Raw genomic sequence first — 21,097 nt, 5'->3', positions numbered from 1 at the left:
TCTGAACAGTGCTTCTAAGAACGTCCTGGTGGTTTTTAAGTAAACATTTTCATATTATGAAGTTGATTATATTATCTTTAACTTGCATGCATGTGTGCGTGCTAAGTTGCTTCAGTCGTGTCCAACTCGGCGTGACCCTATGTACTGTCGGGGCAAGAAAGTGTTCGTTGTGGAGGTCCACATAAGAAGGACCTCAGAGGGAGATGAGACATTTTAGAGATAGACGGTATACTACTGAACCTTAGGGCAAGTAAGGATTCTTACACTGAGGTGGGTTTTATCTGCTTCCTATAAAGTTTATGTAATTATGGATTTATTGGAATTCTCTAGTAGAACATACATTCTCTATGAGGGATATAACTTCCAAGGGGTGGAAATTGGTTCTTGGGGGTGGGCAGAAAACTTCTTACATGTATAAAGTGCAGATATATATACTGCCCCTGAATAGATACACAATAAATCTGTGGAATTAAAAATTCATGAGTGGGCAAGAGAATTAGGAAAAACACTGTCTAAAAAAAAAAGGCTTCTTAAAGGGGAAATAATGAAAACTGTGGAGAAACACTTCAGTATAGGCATATTTCTAGGAGGAAATAGAAATATACAAAGTTTATACAAAGAGAAATAATGGATGGTAGCTCAGACAGTAAAGAATTTGCCTATAATATGGGAGACCCAGGTTCAATCCCTGGGCTGAGATCTCCTGGAGAAGGAAACGGCAACCCACTCCAGTATTCTTGCTTGGAAAACCCCATGGACAGAGGAGCCTGAAGGGCTACAGTCCATGGGGTCATGTAGAGTCAGACATGACAGAGAGATTAACACTTTAGCTTTTCCTAAGCATTGTAAGTTACAATGATTTCTACCAATCATCATCAAATGTAATGAAAAGACAGAAGGAAATCATGAGGATGAAATAGCAAAAGAAATTGAGCATTACCATTATGCTTTGTTATATAAACTATAAATAAGCAATATTTTTATTTCAATTTTTTAAAAAATAAAAGTCATTTGTAATAGTTTTCTTGAAATAATGTCTTTGGTGGTTTTTGAAAAACAGTCAAATATTTATAAAATATGTTTATGGACTTTTTAGGAAACATTAAGAGGGTTTTAAATGAGCTTATTTAAATTTAAACTAAATGAGCCCTCTTTAATTTTAGTCATTTTTAAAAATAGAGAAGAATCAGCACGGTCCTCAAATTTGGCTTCACACTCAAACATCACAGAGCGGCTCCATGAGAAAGAGACATCATTAACAACAGAAAAAAAGAGAGACTGCATCCTGGCAGCACGTATCTGCCAGGAATCTGAACATTGTGCTCTTTTGTATAAGAGTTTCAAGAAAACCTGCAGGAGGGAATCAGAACAATGCAAGACCCTTGATGGAAGCTACCTCTGTGCAGTGTTGAGAGAAGGTCTGCAAGAAACAATCTTATGGAATTGTCAGTGCAGTGACCCTTTGAAAGCAGAGTGCACTGAAATTTGGAAAAGCTTGTCTGAAGACATTTGCATAAAGGATGCTCAAACAAATCCAGTTCCATCCTTCATTGAAGACAATGAAAAGGAACTCAACCTGGGCATTGTTTCAGGTCAGTATGTAAGGGAAGAATTTTAGAATCTTAAATATAATCACAAGTACCAACTGACTACAGAATAATTTCTGTCCCAGCTCTGTCATTTCTGCCTGTGTTTCTCCCAGAAAGTGAACATTTAAAAAATATATATATTACTATGACTATGTCTAAAAGGGATTATGAAGAAAGATGGAAATGCCAAAATGTTTTAAAATAATGTGTTTTATTCATCCATTCATTGAACAAGTACTTATAAGACAGTGAAAATGTGCTAAGTCCTAAGTCTGGTTGATTAAAAAAAACAATGCAATAATAATAACACTGCTCTTTATTTTAAAAATGTATTATTTTTAAGGGATTTAAAAATTAAAGAAATAGATAATATAGTAAGGGATGATTATTTATTTATATAACAGATATTTCTTTGGTGCCTACCATGTCCTTGGCTGTGTTCTAAGACCTGGGGAAAAAGCAGTTAACAAAGCAAACAAAAATCACACACACCCACACACAAATCATTGTTCTCTAGGACCTTATATTCTTAACTGAGGAGTGTCTCAGTTAGTTTCTTTGGAAACAGACATTGAGACAGAAGTTTGCATACAAAATAGTATTAGGCTGGGGGCTCAGGAACAAAATCTAGGATGAAGTGGGAAAAGCAGGATTAGGAGGTGGGGCAAATTGAAATGCAAGGCAATGACTACAGCAAACTGAGTTGACTCCACAAGAAGTTTAGCCCTGGAATGGCCCTTTAGAGATACTGCCTCTTTGAGCCCCTCAAATGGACTAGTCCTCCTTCCTAGGAGCTGTCCCCTGGAAAAGTCTGTCCCCCTGGGTGTGGCAACTCCCTTTGGATGGGGCACTGCTGGACAAAGACCAGCGGTTGCGGAAGTGAGGACCAAGATCACCAAAGCGGGGATCTTAGTAGCAGGCTGTTCAGTTCAGTTTAGTTCAGTCGCTCAGTCATGTCTGACTCTTTGCAACCCCATGGACTGTAGCACACCAGGCCTCCCTGTCCATCACCAACTCCCAGAGCCCACCCAAACTCATGTCCATCAAGTCGGTGATGCCATCCAACCATCTCATCCTCTGTCGTCCCCTTCTCCTCCTGCCCTCAGTCTTTCCCAGCGTCAGGGTCTTTTCAAATGAGTCAGCTCTTCCCATCAGATGGCCACAGTACTGGAGTTTTAGCTTCAACATCAGTCCTTCCAATGAACACCCAGGACTGATCTCCTTTAGGATGGACTGGTTGGATCTCCTTGGGACTCTCAAGAGTCTTCTCCAACACCACAGTTCAAAAGCATCAGTAAGAGCCTATTAAGAAGATAAAGATTTGGAGGGTATATTTTAAATGGTATGACAGAATGAGTACTACCAAAGGGGAAATATGGTGGGATGGGGCCATAAATTAGGAGCTTGGGATTAACATAAACACACACTACTATATATAAAATAAGTAACCAACAAGGACCTACTGTGTAGCACAGGAAACTCTACCCAAAATTCTGTAATAATCTATGTGGAAGAAGAACCTGGAAAAGAATGACTATGTGTAAATGTATAACTGAATCACTTTGCCGTACACCTGAAACAAATACAACACTGTAAATTAACTGTACTCCAATAAAATATAAAAAATAAATTAAATTAAAAAGTAAAAATAAACAGTATGAATGCTAAGGAGGAAAATAATACAGATAGGGGAGAAAGGAAGTCTGAGTGGGTGGTTTGTAATTTTAATACGATGGCCAGGAAGTCGTTCTGAAGAAATTAATGTTTGAGTAAAGATAGAAAGAGGCAAGGGATGAGTCATGTGGGTATTTGGGGAAAGAGAACTTTGGGAAGCAGAAATAGCTCAAGGTGAGCTGGGAATGGTCTTGACGAAGAGCAAAGATGACACTAGGGGTAGAGATGAGAGAGCAGGGGATGAGATGCAGGAGATGAGACCAGAAATAAAATAGGGCCAGGATGGTGAAGGGCTTTGTAGGTCATTTCAAAATCTTTGGCTCTTACTCTAAGTGATCCAGGAAACCATTGAGGGGTTTGAGCCAGAGTAGTGTCATGGTCTGAGATATATCTTTAAGAGGAAAACTCTGGATTTTGTGTTGACAATTGACTGAAGAGAAGCAAATGCCCAAGTAGGAAGACTGATTAGGAAGTTTATATAATGATGCAGCAAAAAGATGATGGGTCTTGGAACAGTGTGGACAGCTGTCAGATTCTTAGTATGCTTGATATGAGTGGATCACATGGGGCTGCAACAACAAAAGAGAATCAATATTTATTCCAAGGCTTTTGTCCTGAGTAATTAGAAAGGATGTGGTTGCCATTATTTTCATTGACTAACATGGAACAACTGTAGGAAGAAGAGGTTTTGGGAGTGGGACAGAGGAGAGGTCAGGAGTCAGTCTGGGATGTGGTAAGTATGAAATGTTTATTAGATACCCAAGTGGAGATATCAAATAGACAGTTCTCAGTATGGAACTGTAGCCTAAAATGCTTTGCATGACACATAGAAATGAGATCTGTGCAGCAGGTATAAATCAGGAGGTCATTCACTGGTGGATGGCAAATGGGATCATGGCAGTAGATGAGGTCAACATAGAAATGCATGGTTTCTTGGACTAGAGAAGTAGAAGGGTGAGAAGATAGCAGAGTCTGCATATATTTCAATATTAGTGGATCAAGAAGAGGGAACACTGTGTTTTTAAATTACAGTATAGTTGCTTTACAATGGTGTGTTAGTTTCTGCTGTACAATGAAATCAATCACATGTGTGTGTGTGTGTGTGTGTGTGTATCTCCCTTCCCTCTTGGACCTCTCTCGCACCTATCAACCCCATCCCATCCATCTAGGTCACCACAGAACACCAAGCTAAGCTCCCCAAGCTAAGTAGCAGCTTCCCGCCAGCCACCTATTTTACACATGTCAATGCACACACATCAATCCCAATCTCTCCGTTTATCCCTCTATGCTCCATGTCCACATAGCTGTTCTCTATGTCTGTGTCTCTATTCCTACCTTGAAAAATGGGTTCATCTGTATCATTTTTCTAGAGTCCACATATATGCGTTAATACACAATATTTCTGTTTCTCTTTCCATCTTACTTCACTCTACATGACAGACTCTAGTCCATCCACATGTCTACAGATGGCCCAATTTTTATCTTTTTTAATGGCTGAGTAATATTCCATTGTATATATGTACAATCACAATGAAGAACAGTATGGAGGCTCCTTAAGAAACTAAAAATAGAGCTACCATATGACAAAAATCCCACTTCTGGGCATATACCCTGAGAAAACCATAGTTCAAAAAGACACATGCACCCCAGTGTTCATTGCAACACCATTTACAATAGCCAGGACATGTAAGAAAGCTAAATGTCCATCAACAGATGAATGGATAAACATGTGGTATATATACACACTGTGCTTTATTTGCTATGTATGATCATACAACAGAGATGTAGTTCTGGTGGGCCCATGCTTCTCTGTGTTCCCATGACATACTGCTCTTTAGCTCCTTTTCAGCAATTAAGCTACAGTTTAAAATATTCTCCAGAAAAAAAATGTGAATATACCTATGTGTGCACTATATGAAATTAGAATTTAATGTGCAAACAATTTATTATAGTGCATTACTCGTATTACATAAAATAATATGGATCCAAGATAGAATTTGTTTCCTCATGATAAAATAATTGTTTTTGTAAGAATTGCTAGTATTTTGAGTGGATTAGTCCACTTGGGCTAGTAAAATACCAGAGGTTGGATGGCTTGAACAACAGAAATTTATTTCCTCATCATTCTGGAGACTGGAAGTTCCAGATCAAAGTCCAGCAGGGTCAGTTTCTGGTGAGCGCTCTCTTTCTGGCTTGCAAATTTCTTGGTTTCTTGCCAGGTCCTTACAGGACATCCCCATGGGGTATACACGTGGCCAGGGAAGAGTGAGGAAATTTGCTAATGTCTCTTTTTATGAGAACACTAATCCTACCAGATCAGGGCCCTACATTTAGGACATCATTTCATCTTAATTACTTCCCTAGAGACACCATCTCCCAATACAGTTATATCAGGATTTAGGGCTTCAACTTATGAATCTTGGAAGCAAACAAAATTTAGTTCATAACAATAAGTGAATTCAGTGTTTATTTATATTTTAATGATAGTTTCTTGAATATGTTTTAAACAGTGGCACAGTCATACTAAACAGTGCCAAAGCACAGCTATTAACCTATCATAGAAAGTCTAGCTAGCCTAGACTTTTGTATCTGTTAAAAAAGCTATGAGATTCTTAGAAATTTGCTTATTGGGATTTCATTCAATATGGAACAGAAGAAGGAACTTCTCTGAAGCATAGGAAGGTGGGTTCCTGAAGAGACAGTGATTCTTTAGCTGAGACGTAGCCAGTAGAGATATGAAAACCATGTATGATGAGAACAGATGGAACAAGGCAAAGAGTCTGGAAAGTCTGACACCCTTGGGGGTAAAAAGAATTGTTTTATGATTGTACCATCATATATGTGCATAGATGGGCAGGCAGGGAGCTTGGACAGACAGCTCAAGTCGGGACAAGTTGAATCAAGAGACACATGCCATAGCAGAAATCAATCTCCTGATCAATAACCTGTAATGGAAGCCAATATCTTAATCAACAGCCAGCAGCAAAAAAAGAATTTTCATTTTAAAATAAAAATCTGATCATAGTCTTCCCCTATCACTTTATGCCTATGTCTGTTACTTCTATTTTATTTTGATATCATTTTTATGTCTCCATTTCCTATATAAGTCTTGACAACAGGAACTGAAAATTTGTCTTCAATATGGCACCTGGTACATAGTGCGAACTTGACCAATGCTTCCTGAATGAAAGACTTTTAGAATTAGATGGTCATCAACCTCTCCAATTCTATAATTCCTAAAAACTCTGGGAAGCTAAGATAGTCAGAGGTGGAAATAGTCTTTAAATTGCCTTTCAATCTAATTAAGACCTTACTGGGGAGAGCTTTTTTGGTTCAGACAATATTTCTTCTGTTCTTTCTCCCCAGACAGACTCTCTGTTTACTTCTCTGCACATGGCCTAGTCATTAGCATTTGTTTAAATTTTCGAGTAACTGAATACTCAGAGCAGAGCTGTTTAACTGACTTGAATGATGTTACAGTGGTTTATTTTTCTTCATCTGTACCTCACTAATTCTGTGTACCAAGGTTAAATAAGGGTTACATGAGCTTATATGTATTTTTATTGGAGTACACATTGACAAATGTTGTCTACATTCTCCTATTAAATTTAGAAAATTGTTCACTAATAAAATAGTCTCTTTCTTTTCCTTCTAGATAACATAAAAGAGGATAATAAATACAAGTGGAATCTAACTACTCTTTCCTATCACGGTAATGTTTATAAATAGTCATTTTGATTTGCATTGTGAATACTGGACAATATAACTTAAAATGTAGTTACTAGGCTTCTTCAAGATATGTCATTACAAAAAGAGTCATGTGAACTTTAATTGTTCTAATACTAGAAAATGCAACAAATCATTGCATTTCTTCCACTAATATTTCAAAGCATCTGTTTTGCTTATCTATCATTTATTTACAGTTATGGGGAGAAATACTTACAATTAAAAACAAAGACTAGATCCAAAATGTGAACATTTTTACACGTTGGAATAGCTACATGGAAACGTTAGTCACTATTTCTCCTTCAAATAAAAAGTTCAGTAGAACAAGGATCATTTTGATTTGAGCCACTGAACACACCATCAGCTAGATTCAAATCCAATTTCTAAAGATGTATTGTTTGCATGTGATAAACTTGGGCTCAAGGATTTTTTCCTGCAGTTCAGTTTTGGTCCTATACACTCCCCACCACTTCTGGATCATAGTACATGTCCAGTGTAGATGAAAGATGGTTCAAGTAACCCACTGCTCAGGACCAGTAAGTTTATTCCAACTCTGAAAAAAAAAAGTAAACAAAATAAATAGGACTACTTGCCAAAAGCAATGTATGGGCACATTGTTGTATTTTGCTCACGGATTTCTCGTGGTGTTATGCAGATTCTGTATGCACAGCTCTCTGTTTACTTTTCCACAACCTGGACATACCCTTCCTTCTAGGAGGCAGAGGGGTTCAGTCCTGCCTGGAAGTGGCAGAGGTTTGCATTGGGGATGCACTCTGCAATGCCCAGCTGGCCCTTTACCTGAAAGCTTGCTCAGCGGATGGAAAGCTGTGTGATGTGAAACACTGCCAAGCAGCCATCCGCTTCTTCTATCAAAATATGCCGTTTAACATTGCCCAGATGTTGGCTTTCTGTGACTGTGCTCCCGCTGATGAGCCTTGTCAACAGTCCAGAGAAGCACTCCACAGCAGGCCATGTGCAGTGAACAGAATTCCAACCCCCACCTGCCTCGATGTAATTCACAGCTGCCAAGATGATGAATTATGCAGGTGAGTAAAAACACGTGTACCCTGCTTTCTGATTTGGCACCTTATTTGTTACACTTCAGCCCCAACACTTGATCTCATTCCATTAGCTAGAGTTCCCACCATCATCCAACATGACGTAAACAAAGCCACAGAATTTGTAGTTTTGAATCTCTGGGACATGTGTAGTATTCTTTTGGAGACTCAAATGCATAATATGTTTTGGAAATTGAAAAAAAAATCATTATGTCAGGATTGGGTAATCATGAAATAGCATTATTAATAAAATTACAGATTCAAGTGAGACTCATGAATTGCTTAATAGACCTGGTTTATGTGTCAGTTTTATTATTGGCTTTGGGGGTATGATTATATAAGGCTGATAACCTCTCAGGATTCTGATGAGGTGACTCTTCAAACTCCACAATAAATCTTTTGTGTTTTGGGATGGAGTTGAGGGAGGAGCTAAAGTTTGGATTCCCTCGCACACATGTGTCGTAAGGTCAGTAATGCACCCCTTCCCCTCTTCCCAACCTCTCACCCTGGATTCTCAGGGCAGTAATGTTAGTCATTTACTTGTTTATTCAAAAAGCAATTACCAGCCATCTAGTACTATTTTACGCATCTGGTTACAAGATACAAAATGCTTGCCCTGTGGAATGTATTCAGTAGGTGTAGATAGAAAATAAATAGGAAAAGTGTGTATTTTTCACGCAGTTGTAAATGGGCTTCCCTGGTGCCTAAGATGGTAAAGAATGTACCTGCAACGCAGGAGATCTCAGTTCAATCCTTGGGTCAGGGAGCTGCTCTGGAGAAGAGAATGGCTACCCACTCCAGTTTTCTTGCCTGGAGCATTCCATGGACAGAGGAGCCTGGTGGGAAATTAATGGGGTCACAAAGAGTTGGACACAGCTGAGTGACTAACAGTCTTATATTGTATGATGATGAGTACTCTGGAGATTCACAAGCGCACACATATGCATGTGTAATAAGGGGAGTGTGAAAGGCAGAAAGAATAAAAGAATTGCAGTGTCAGTGGGATGGCCCCAGGAGAGACATTTTACGGGAGCTGAAGAAGCGAGAAAATGAGCTTCTCTCAGTGAGTTTCAGAAATAAGAGATCCCAGACAAAAGGATGAGCCAGCGCCGGGGAAAAAATGAACGTGGCAGGCTCTCATGCAAGGAGGAGAGCGTGTACAAGGTGGAGAGGAACAGGAGATAGGATTTACTCTGAGAAAGCAGAGCGATGTTGAGGGATTTTGAGCAGAGGTGTGAATGATCTGCCCAACTTATTAAAATTTCCACTCCGGCTGCTAGTGAAAGCTAGACTTTACCTTTGCAGGTAACTCCTCCTGGGAATCATAAATTGAATCCGACACCCTGACTTTCTCTTTTCCTCCTGTGGTCTTCGATAAACACATTTCCTTAAAAATTCAAGGCAAATTGATGTTTGGTGTGGTAAGAAAGCCACAGTGAAGCAGACCTCTTTGGAAATGAGTAAGAAGATGGAGGAAAGAATAAAATCAAAACTATCTGTAACATTGGTGTTACCACGTTAAAGGAGCTTCCTTTAAAAACCATCATTCAGCTGTATAATTATGGGATGAATCTTCTGCTTCCCAGGATAATCATCCCAAGATAATTTATACTCGTTTGCTTGCCCAGTACTTCCTATCAGGGACAGTATTGTTTAATTGTCTTCAAATGAATAAAACTCCATATATAGTGAATTCATTCAAAGATCAAAGTAAACATTTAGTGTGGAGGAGGGGCTCGGTGTGACAGCTCAAGGAGGAATTTGTCACTTTGGTCACCTGCTTGAACCAGTGAAAAACGAGATTTAATGACATCATTTCCTAAAGGGCTGGTTCTTGGTAAAGTGCTTTCCTTCAACTTTAACTCTCCTCACAACTTCACTGTCAGTCATTCCAGCTTGCAAAGTAACTCCAGGTCTTGCAAATATTTGTCAAAAAAGACAACTACTTCCTCATAATGCACATTCTATAAGATAAAGGGTGAAGATCTCAGCAAAATGCTTGTTTTTTTTTTTTTCCTTCAACTTACCATAGAGAATGCCAAAATTCTTAAGAAAGTTTTGTTTGAGGATCTTTTCCTATAGATGTTTATCAGTTAAAGTTTACTAATTATTTCTCTTCAGATAATACTAAAATTAATAGCAAAAACTATTTTTATAATGCAGTTTACATTTTTCAAACTAATTTAAAGCTCAAAAATTCTTATTAAGTGAACTATTGTGTTTCATTGATTCAAAGATGCAGACTTTTTGCACCTTTTAATTCCCCTAATGTGTTTGGAATTAGTCTTAAGCTCAATGACAAAAAAATAAATAAATAAATAAAATGCATTTAATGAAAACAATAACTTAATTTCCAAAAAGTGATTTTAGGTGTAATAAAATAATGGTATCACATACAATCAAGAAAAATGTTAAAAATGTTTGCTTACACTAATATTCTCATAGAATATTACTATCTATCATACATCTATCTACACTAACAGTGAAACCAAATAACATTTTAACCAGCTAGGGAACACTTTTTTTTTTAAGTAATCCATGTAAAAATGCCAGATGTCTCCATGGTGGGTACCCAGCTTTACCTGATTCCAGTGCCAAGGCACTGAATATTCTACCTTATTACCTTGGAGTGATTTGTACTCAATTTTCTAAGCATGACTTAACTGAGCTTCCCTATAAAATAAAATATTTTAATGAGAGTGATGGAGTCTGCTGCTATAGACCTTTGAGAAGCTCTGTGATGGATTCTGAAACATACACTCTTGCATGCACCTCACCTTGGCATCAACACTTTCTCAGATTAACTGGTACAGAGTTGATACTTTTCCTCTACAAGGAATCCTGGATTTCATGACCTCTCCAAAGTGCGTAGTGCAGGGTCTAGAACATGATGGACACATGTACACCCCTGGATGATTCATGTCAATGTATGGCAAAAACCACTACAATATTGTAAAGTAATTAGCTTCCGATTAAAATAAATTAATTTTTAAAATGTCACCTCATTTCCCTCCATTTTAAAGTGTCTTGTACTTAATGTGTATAATGCTTTAATATACAGATACATGTCTCTTTTTATGTAATTTCTATCTTTTATACATTAATTCAGGGATTAAGGACTGTGTGTCTTCTATTTCTTTTCACCATGTGCAAATAGTCTCTTAATGAATACTTTATAGAGGAGATGGAAATATTACACAATATTAGTTGTCAAGATGAAAAGACAAATTCTGTCATTTGCTCAAGCAGATTTTGCCTTAGGGAGATTTCCAGTATTTTTATTAAATTATCGTTAATGTAATTCAGATGGAAAAAAAAACTCCCAATGAAAAACAACTTCTTCAGTGAGAGTGTTAAGACTTTATCATATATCTTTCCTGCAAAAGTGCTTATATCTGGAGCAAAGCAGAACGGTTAGGTTTTAAAATACAACTTATGTCCCTGTACAAGAATCCTCAATTTGTGACAGGTCTTAAAACTCCTCTATTTGAAAAGGCCAAAGAAGGTGATATAAATACTATTTTTTTCAATTAATTTTGCTCAATACAGATATATACACTGGAAAGTGAGATTATATTTTGTCAATTATAAGTGTTTAGGGATTTATAGGAAATTATGTTTTTTCATATGTATAAGCTCCAGAAAGTAGTGAAAAAAATGTTTGCTTAGAAGAAATGTTACCTACTTTTTTAGAAACAAAACTTCACCATAAACATGTTTAAGTGCCAGAGAATATTCACAAAGTTTGACTATATATTAGGCCATAAAAGTAAATGTAATACATTCTATATGCAGAAATCACACAGACCACATTCTCTTATGGCTTACGATGTAACGAGAAATTTATAGCAAAACTAAAACAAATGATCAACACTATTTTAAAAATTACTCTCTTAGATAGTTAATGTTTCAAATAAAAAACCAGAATAAGAAACTGAAGAATATCTAGAAAATAAGGATAATGAAACAGTTACACATCAAAGCATTTAAAACATAAAGCACAATTCCTATAATATAAAAAATTTGTCGTATTTATGAGTAAACCAAAAAGTTTTTATTATATTTTTATTTTTAATTAAATATCCTTCAGTCAGTTTTTCAAAATTTCAAAACATTTTTGAATGAATTAACTTTTATGAAGACATAAATAATGTAACTTAAACTTTATAAAACATACATTTAAGAAAGAATAAATGGCACCTGTCAACCTCATAAATGACAATCAATACTTCCAGTGCTTACATTTAGATGGCATTTTATATACAATTCTTAATTGCATTAAAGGAACATACTTGTTCTTCTGGATTCAGAATTATATGCTCAAATATTTGCAATATTTTCTTAAATATAAATGTAAATATTATTAATTTTACCATTGTATTTAAAAGCTGATTCCTTTAAGATGACTTAAAATACAGGATTATTGAAAATGATGCGATTTATGGATTTAAGCAGAGTAACATCCAGTGGTCATGTATGGATGTGAGAGTTGGACTGTGAAGAATGCTGAGCGTGGAAGAATTGATGCTTTTGAACTGTGGTGTTGGAGAAGACTCTTGAGAGTCCCTTGGACTGCAAGGAGATCCAACCAGTCTGGAAGGACTGATGCTAAATCTGAAACTCCAATACTTTGGCCACCTCATGCGAAGAGTTGACTCTTCAGAAAAGACCCTAATGCTGCGAGGGATTGGGGGCAGGAGGAGAAGGGGACGACAGAGGATGAGATGGCTGGATGGCATCACTGACTCAATGGACATGAGTTTGAGTGAACTCTGGGAGATGGTGATGGACAGGGAGGCCTGGCGTGCTGCGATTCATGGAGTCGCAAAGAGTCGGACACGACTGAGCAACTGAACTGAACATCATGAAAGCAAGTAAAGTCAGGACAAATGACATATACTCAGAGGCTTTGCATGCATATTTTATAGTGATTTATTCAAGAAAAGGAAAAATAATTATAGGTGATAAATATTAAAGACAAAGATTAATATCTTTGGTTCCACTGAGTAGATATCTTCTTACTGTGAAAGTTCCAAATATGAAATTATTGTACATTATCCAGACTTCTATTCAAGATTAAGACAGCAAGAATGAAATATGTAGTCAGAAAAGTTATGAATGGATGTGGTTCTAGCAGATTATCTCAGCCCATCAAATAAACTCATGTTTTGCTTTAAATTAGCTCATGCTGCCAGAGAACCCCAGAGCATTAATGTTAATTCTAATTAGTCTGCTTAGAAACATTGAGAAAGAGCACAGACCTCCCATCCTATGGGAGAACTCTCATGAAAAGTCAGGAGTCTTTTCTGAGATCACTTGGTGGGAGGTAATGGTCAAATATAGTCTCAAAACCACATTCTGCTTCAAAAATTATTGCTAATAAATCTCCCAAGTAGTTCGTACTGCAAATCATCACCCACTGAAATAAAATTAGTAAGGAAGGAAGAGTCATCCAGGGAATCCTAAACTTAGCCTCTGTCTTTCATCACAAAAGGAAAATAATTCACAATATTTTTCTAATTTTTCTTCCACACTCTCTATTAGGATGTTTGAATATACAAACTTAGTTTCCAGCTATGTTTAGAAGCACCCAGAAGGCATTTTGTTTTATGTCAGGTGGCTCAGAGGGTAAAGCATCTGCCTGCAATGCAGGATCCTTGGGTTGGGAAGATCCCCTGGAGAAGATGGCACCCCACTCCAGTACTCTTGCCTGGAAAATCCCATGCATGGAGGAGCCTGGTAGGCTATGGTCCATGGAGTCGCAGAATCGGACGCGGCTGAGTGACTTCACTTTCTTTCTTTCTTTCTTTGTCAGGTGAGATATCACTACATGTTAGTGTGAACTAATGATATGCAGAGACTCATTCCATTTCCTGACTCTTTCCAGGAGGCGCTATAGAATATTCCAGGCCAAGTGCTGGCAGCATGTGATGAGAAAGTGCCATGAGGATGAGACATGCATTGGTACCTTAAGCAAGCAAGACCTCGCTTGCTCTGGAAGTGATGACTGCAAAGCGGCTTACATTGGTACCCTTGGGACCGTCCTCCAAGGGCAGTGCACCTGTAGGACCATTACCCAAAGTGAAGAATCCTTGTGCAAGACTTTCCAGCATATGCTCCACAGAAAATCATGTTTCAGTAAGTTATATATATATATATATATATGTCACATATGGAGAAGGCAATGTAACATATATTGATTTTCTGTATACACCACGAAGTAGTAATCTAACATGGAAAATTTGTTCACAAAGACAACTCTATGTTTGCTATTCAGTTTTTAAATCTGTTTTCTGATTATGCTATGTGCACACGCTATTTTAACTCATTTATCTGCAAGTGGTGCATGTTTTTAATTTGTAAGATTGTTCACTCCTAGGTATCATTTATTGGTTTCAATAACAACAGCCTAAAACATTTATCCTACCAGATAACTGAAGATATCAGGTATCTGTTACAAATAACAAACCAACCCAAAACTTGAAATAATAATTTGATCACAATTCTTCTCATTGGGCTTTACTCACTTAGGTGATTCTTCTGTTGGTATTGCTTGGGTGGTTACAGTCATCTGGTGGTGAGACCAACGCTGATCTGTTCAGGTTGTGGTTAGCAAGCACAGTTGGCTGAGTTCTCCTTCACGTGACCTCTGCAGCAGTAAACCCTGTATCTTTCATGATCATAGCAACATCCCTAGCAGTTATTCCCCAGTAAACAAGAATTTATCAAGTGTCTGCCTCTGCTATATTTTCTAATGCCCCATTGGACAAAGCAAGTCACATGATTGAGTTCACAGTTATTGTGAGAAGGGTGTGTATGAGTATGTTTATATTCAAAGTTGGATTCACCAAGGATAGTTAGCAATCTACTGTATTGGCTGTCCCAATCGAAGTGAAACATATTTATCCTTGGATTTAGTTACCTCCCCTTGGTCTTTAATATGTCTGCTAATCTACCTGTAATGAGGGGATGGGAAACACATTTTCTAAAGTTATTATTTACTCCATTCAGATTTCAGTTCAGTTCAGTTCAGTCGCTCAGTCGTGTCCGACTCTTTGCGACCCCATGCTTCACAGCATGCCAGGCCTCCCTGTCCATCACCAACTCCCGGAGTTCACTCAGTCTCACGTCCATTGAGTCAGTGATGCCATCCAGCCATCTCATCCTCTGTCATCCCCTTCTCCTCCTGCCCCCACTCCCTCCCAGCATCAGAGTCTTTTTCAATGAGTCAGTTCTTCGCATGAGGTGGCCAAAGTACTGGAGTTTCAGCTTCAGCATCATTCCCTCCAAAGAAATCCCAGGGCTGATCCATTCAGATTTAGGAATTTCGATAATTTGTCTAGGGTCTCAGAAGGAACAAGTGGTTGAAAGGAATTTGGCTATGAGTCTCCTAGGAAGAAATCTAACAATGTGATCACACGCTAATTCAGGACCTCTCCATCATCCACCTTCAGGCTTAACTCATGCAACTATATTCGAATCCCAAAACATTCTCAGCCCCTAGATCACTATTTGTAACCTCCAAACCCACAAGTACCAAAGTTCAGGAGAGAATAATAGACATTTACCATTGCAAAAAAGACCATATACAATGAAACTATCATGATATTTATGCAAATTTGTATAGATACAGATCTATGCTGTATCTATGATACATATGTCTATGCTGCTGCTAAGTCACATCAGTTGTGTCTGACTCTGTGCGACCCCATAGACGGCAGCCCACCAGGCTCCTCTGTCCTTGGGATTCTCCAGGCAAGAACACTGGAGCGGGTTGCCATTTCCTTCTCCAATGCATGAAAGTGAAAAGTGAAAGTGAAGTCGCTCAGTCGTGTCTGACTCTTCGCTACCCCATGGACTGTAGCTTACCAGGCTCCTCTGTCCATGGGATTTCCCAGGCAAGCGTACTTATCTAACTACAAACAGATACAGATATTTTATTCTCTTCTATCTTTCTTTAAAGATACTACAGAGATACACATTAGCCAATATAATCAAAATGGTGATCTGCTATGCATTAGCTTATAGACATACAACTCAGAGTGTATGGTTTTGATTCCAATAAAGCTGTCTGTGGGATTCCTACAATTTCTATAATTAGCACTACAGATATATTTCAATGGAAATCATGATGCAAAGAGGAAAATTACCCCATGGTCTATGTTGAGTCATATTTTCTAAATAATCTTTTTCTCTGATTAATATTAGGTGGCTAATTCTGTTGGAACTAAAGGTATTTATAATGAATGGCTCCTAATATTACAAAAGGAAATACCAAATAAAATAACCTAAACCAACAGCAACATATAAAATTACACTATCATGATTATTTATAAGTGGTTTCTCCATAGCAAATGATACCAGGGGGGAAAAATGTATATCCTACAAGTTAGTGATAAACCAGTTCCTTGGGCATAAATTTCAAATACCAGTTCAAGTAACCTAATTCTGCTTCCAAGCCTGGTTTCCCCATATGTTTTTAATTAGTATTATGTTTTGCTTTCATTGTATTTGGCTACCAATACAAAGCTATATATACATACATTGAATATATTCATGAAAAGACAGTGGAAATGGACACAGAAATCCATAAACGTTGACAAACTCTATAATGTTTTACAAACATGAGAATTCAAAATGATTTCACATTTCTTCACTCACTTCGGAAGACTAAACATGATGAGGTTTTCTCCTCAAGCATTACTTAAAGTCAGAATTTTAAGTGACAGGTTTATAGAAGTAAAGGAACCATGAAGGCCTTCTGGCCATCTGTCATAGTTCTGGGTACTTAAACTATAGAAAAAGTTTCAGACAAAAACACAAATGGAACCCTTGGCCTGGTTAGTCCTAACAAGCCTCCATCCTTTGCCCCATATACCTGGGAAGTGGTAGCACATGGAGATTTTTGAATGAACTCTTTCTAACCACTGCCTCTGAGTTTTTATATCAGCCCAGCAGGCTCATGCATTACCAAAATACACTTGCGAGTAACACATCATTGTTAATCAACTATGTTCCATTATAAAATTAAAGAAATAAAAAAATAAATATTGTATTTATCAATGTCCTGCAGGGAACAGACATTGTATCAATTGTATCATTGTACAATTGATACATTGTATCATTGTATCAATCTTTAAAAGAAAAATTGCTCTCATTACAGCTGGTTTCCAAAAACCCTGGGGTTCTGTTTTCTTTATCTGAAAGGGGCGGAATGAATGGAACAGAGAGGACAGTCGGGGAAAATTTTCCATTTGTTATATTTGTTTTGCTTCAAGTCTTGTTTCAAATTCACTTGACCTCAGAGCACAGTGAGCAACACATTTTACATTAGATATTTATATGCAGTGTCTTCTGTTTTTTCAAAATTTTTATTCTATTCCATTTTTTTTCAATGCTGATTATCTACTAAATTGACTTCATGACTCACTAATGTGTTGCTCTCAAAAGTTTGAAAAGCATTTGCTTGAAACTAATTAATGCAGAAGTCACCTACATCGATGTATCCAAGTCAGAACCTTATAATGATTACAAATAATGAGACAGTTGCTAGAATCAGTGCTTGTTTGGGGTCACATTTCTCACCTAACTTTAATTATTCCAAGAACTAGACACTATTATTTCTGCAGTTTCACTTGGGAGATGAAGGAAACTGAGGGGTAAGATGGGGGCTGGACTTCCATCACAGGTTGCGGTGGACGTGGGACCCTAATGTTGGCTGGTTGACTCCATCCCATAGTGCTGTCCTGCAGGGAAAACCATGAGGACAATTAGAGCTTGAGTCCATTCAGGCTGCTCCGTAGCCCTCTGAGGCAGAACCTCTACTTTTTGGTCTCAAATCTGAGCTTTGAGAAGTTGCTAAAGAGCACGCCTCAGTGCCTGCCTGCAGGACCACATTTGGGCAATGAGCCTCCTGCTGACACTGGTTACAAAAGCCACCAACTTGCACTTACTTGCAAACTTCTGCATGTATAGACTCACTCCCCTCTGGCATCTTGCAACCCAGAACAAACTGTGGCAGTTAGAGCTGAGAGAGGGAAGAGAGAAATGGAAGAAAGAGAAATTGGTAAAGACAGAGAGGACCGCAAAAATGAAAAGAGTTAAGAGATCACTGTTTTCTTCCTGTTACTGGAAAAATAATGTCCACAGCTCAGGTCAGTTCAGTCACTCAGTTGTGTCCGACCATTTGCAACCCCATGGACTGCATGCATGCCAGGCTTCCCTGTTGTTCCAAAAGTATGTGAAGTAGTGAATGTTAAGTAGTACCAGCCTGATAGGTGAAAGATAGCTTCAGCCTACCACAAGAGCTTATGATTGGTAAAATTTTCTGTATGTGTATTCAGTTCAGTTGCTCCTTCATGTCCAACTCTTTGCAACCCCATGGACTGCAGCAACCAGGTCTCCCTGTCCATCACCAACTTGCAGAGCTTACTCAAACTCATGTCCATTGAGTCAGTGATGCCACCCAACCATCAAACCCTCTGTCATCCCCTTCTACTCCCATCTTCAATCTTTCCCAGCATCAGGGTCTTTTCCAGTGAGTCAGTTCTTCACATCAGGTGGCCAAAGTATTGGAGTTTCAGTTTCACCATCAGTCCTTCCTTTGAATTTTCAGGACTGATTTCCTTTAGGATGGACTGGTTTGTTCTCCTTGCAGGCCAAGGGACTCTCAAGAGTCTTCTCCAATACCACTTCTCAGAAGCATCAATTCTTTGGTGCTCAGCTTTCTTTATAGTCCAACTGTCACATCCATATATGACTAATGGAAAAGCCATAGCCTGACTAGACAGACTTTTCTTGGCAAAGTAATGTCTCCCCTTTTTAATATGCTATCTTATTTGGTCATAGCTTTTCTTCCAAGGAGAAAGCATCTTTCAATTTCATGGCTGTAATCACCATCCACAGTGATTTTGAAGCCCAATAAAAGAAAATCTGTTACTGTTTCCATTGTTTCCCCATCTATTTGCCATGAAGTGATGGGACTGTGTGGATCGCAATAAACTGTGGAAAATTCTGAAAGAGATGGGAATACCAGACCACCTGATCTGCCTCTTGAGAAATTTGTATGCAGGTCAGGAAGCAACAGTTAGAACTGGACATGGAACAACAGACTGGTTCCAAATAGGAAAAGGAGTTCGTCAAGGCTGTATATTGTCACCCTGTTTATTTAACTTATATGCAGAGTACATCATGAGAAATGCTGGACTGGAAGAAACACAAGCTGGAATCAAGATTGCCAGGAGAAATATCAATAACCTCAGATATGCAGATGACACCACCCTTATAGCAGAAAGTGAAGAGGAACTCAAAAGCCTCTTGATGAAAGTGAAAGTGGAGAGTGAAAAAGTTGGCTTAAAGCTCAACATTCAGAAAATGAAGATCATGGCATCTGGTCCTATCACTTCATGGGAAATAGATGGGCAAACAGTGGAAACAGTGTCAGACTTTATTTTTCTGGGCTCCAAAATCACTACAGATGGTGACTGCAGCCATGGAATTAGAAGACGCTTACTTCTTGGAAGGAAAGTTATGACCAACCTAGATAGCATATTCAAAAGCAGAGACATTACTTTGCCAACAAAGGTTCATCTAGTCAAGGCTATGGTTTTTCCTGTGGTCATGTATGGATGTGAGAGTTGGACTGTGAAGAAGGCTGAGCGCTGAAGAGTTGATGCTTTTGAACTGTGGTGTTGGAGAAGACTCTTGAGAGTCCCTTGGACTGCAAGGAGATCCAACCAGTCCATTCTGAAGGAGATCAGCCCTGGGATTTCTTTGGAAGGACTGATGCTAAAGCTGAAACTCCAGTACTTTGGCCACCTCATGTGAAGAGTTGACTCATTGGATAAGACCCTGATGCTGGGAGGGATCGGGGGTAGGATGAGAAGGGGACGGCGGAGGATGAGATGGCTGGATGGCATCACTGACTCGATGGATGTGAGTCTGAGTGAACTCAGGGAGTTGGTGATGGACAGGGAGGCCTGGCGTGCTGCGATTCATGGAGTCGCAAAGAGTCAGACATGACTGAGTGACTGATCTGATCTGATCTGATCTGATGGGACCAGATGCTGTGATCTTCATTTTTTGAATGTTGAGTTTTAAGCCAGCTTTTTCATTGACCTCTTTCACTTTCATCAAGAGGTTCTTTAGTTTCTCTTCACTTTCTGCCATAAGAATGGTGTCATCTGCATATCTGAGGTTATTGATATTTCTCACAGCAATCTTTCTTCCAGCTTGTGCTTCATCTAGCCCAACGTTTTTCATGATGTACTCTGCATACAAGTTAAATAAACAGGGTGACAATATATAGCCTTGATGTACTCCTTTCCCAATTTGGAACCAGTCCGTTGTCCCATGTCCAGTTCTAACTATTGCTTCTTGATAAGGAAGTTGTGTCCAACTCTTTGTGACACCATGGACTGTAACCTATCAGGCTCCTCCATCCATGGGATTTTCCGGGCAAGAATACTGGAGTGGGTGGCCATTTCCTTTTCCAGGAGATCTTCCCCACCCAGGGATCGAACCCTGGTCTCCCACATTGTAGACAGATGCTTTACTGTCTAAGCCACTAAGCCACCAGATGATATACTCTGCATACAAGTTAAATAAACAGGGTGACAATATACAGCCTTGATGTAGTCCTTTCCCGATTTGGAGCCAGTCCATTGTTCCATGTCCAGCTCTAACTATTGCTTCTTGACCTGCATGCAGATTTCTCAGGAAGCAGGTCAGGTGGTCTGGTATTCCCATCTCTTTAAGAATTTTCCAGAGTTTGTTGTGATCCACACAAAGGCTTTAGTATAGTCAATAAAGCAGAAGTAGATGTTTTTCTGGAACTCTCTTGCTTTTTCAATGATCCAACGGATGTTGCCAATTTGATCTCTGCTTCCTCTGCCTTTTCTAAATCCAGCTTGAACATCTGGAATTCATGGTTCATGTACTATTGAAGCCTGGCTTTGAGAATTCTGAGCATTACTTTGCTAGCATGTGAGTTGAGTGCAATTTTATGGTAGTTTGAACAATCTTTGGCATTGTTTTTCTTTGGGATTGGAA

The 21,097-nt window shown here is 38.5% G+C and overlaps 1 protein-coding gene across 1 annotated transcript in view; it reads left to right on the top strand.

Moving 5' to 3' along the window:
• GFRAL (GDNF family receptor alpha like) overlaps window positions 1–21,097 on the top strand; it is a 70,444-nt gene that overhangs the window by 12,963 nt on the left and 36,384 nt on the right. Inside the window, exons 4-6 of the mRNA XM_070777683.1 lie at window positions 6,919–6,975; window positions 7,705–8,035; window positions 13,935–14,185. Coding sequence (XP_070633784.1) covers window positions 6,919–6,975; window positions 7,705–8,035; window positions 13,935–14,185 — 639 coding nt within the window. The remainder of the gene's footprint in view (window positions 1–6,918; window positions 6,976–7,704; window positions 8,036–13,934; window positions 14,186–21,097) is intronic.

Source organism: Bos indicus, chromosome 23 (genome assembly GCF_029378745.1).
Source record: "Bos indicus isolate NIAB-ARS_2022 breed Sahiwal x Tharparkar chromosome 23, NIAB-ARS_B.indTharparkar_mat_pri_1.0, whole genome shotgun sequence".
Taxonomy (NCBI): Eukaryota; Metazoa; Chordata; class Mammalia; order Artiodactyla; family Bovidae; genus Bos; species Bos indicus.
Note: the sequence above shows the minus strand (reverse complement) of the source record. Positions and strands in the feature narration are given on the sequence as shown.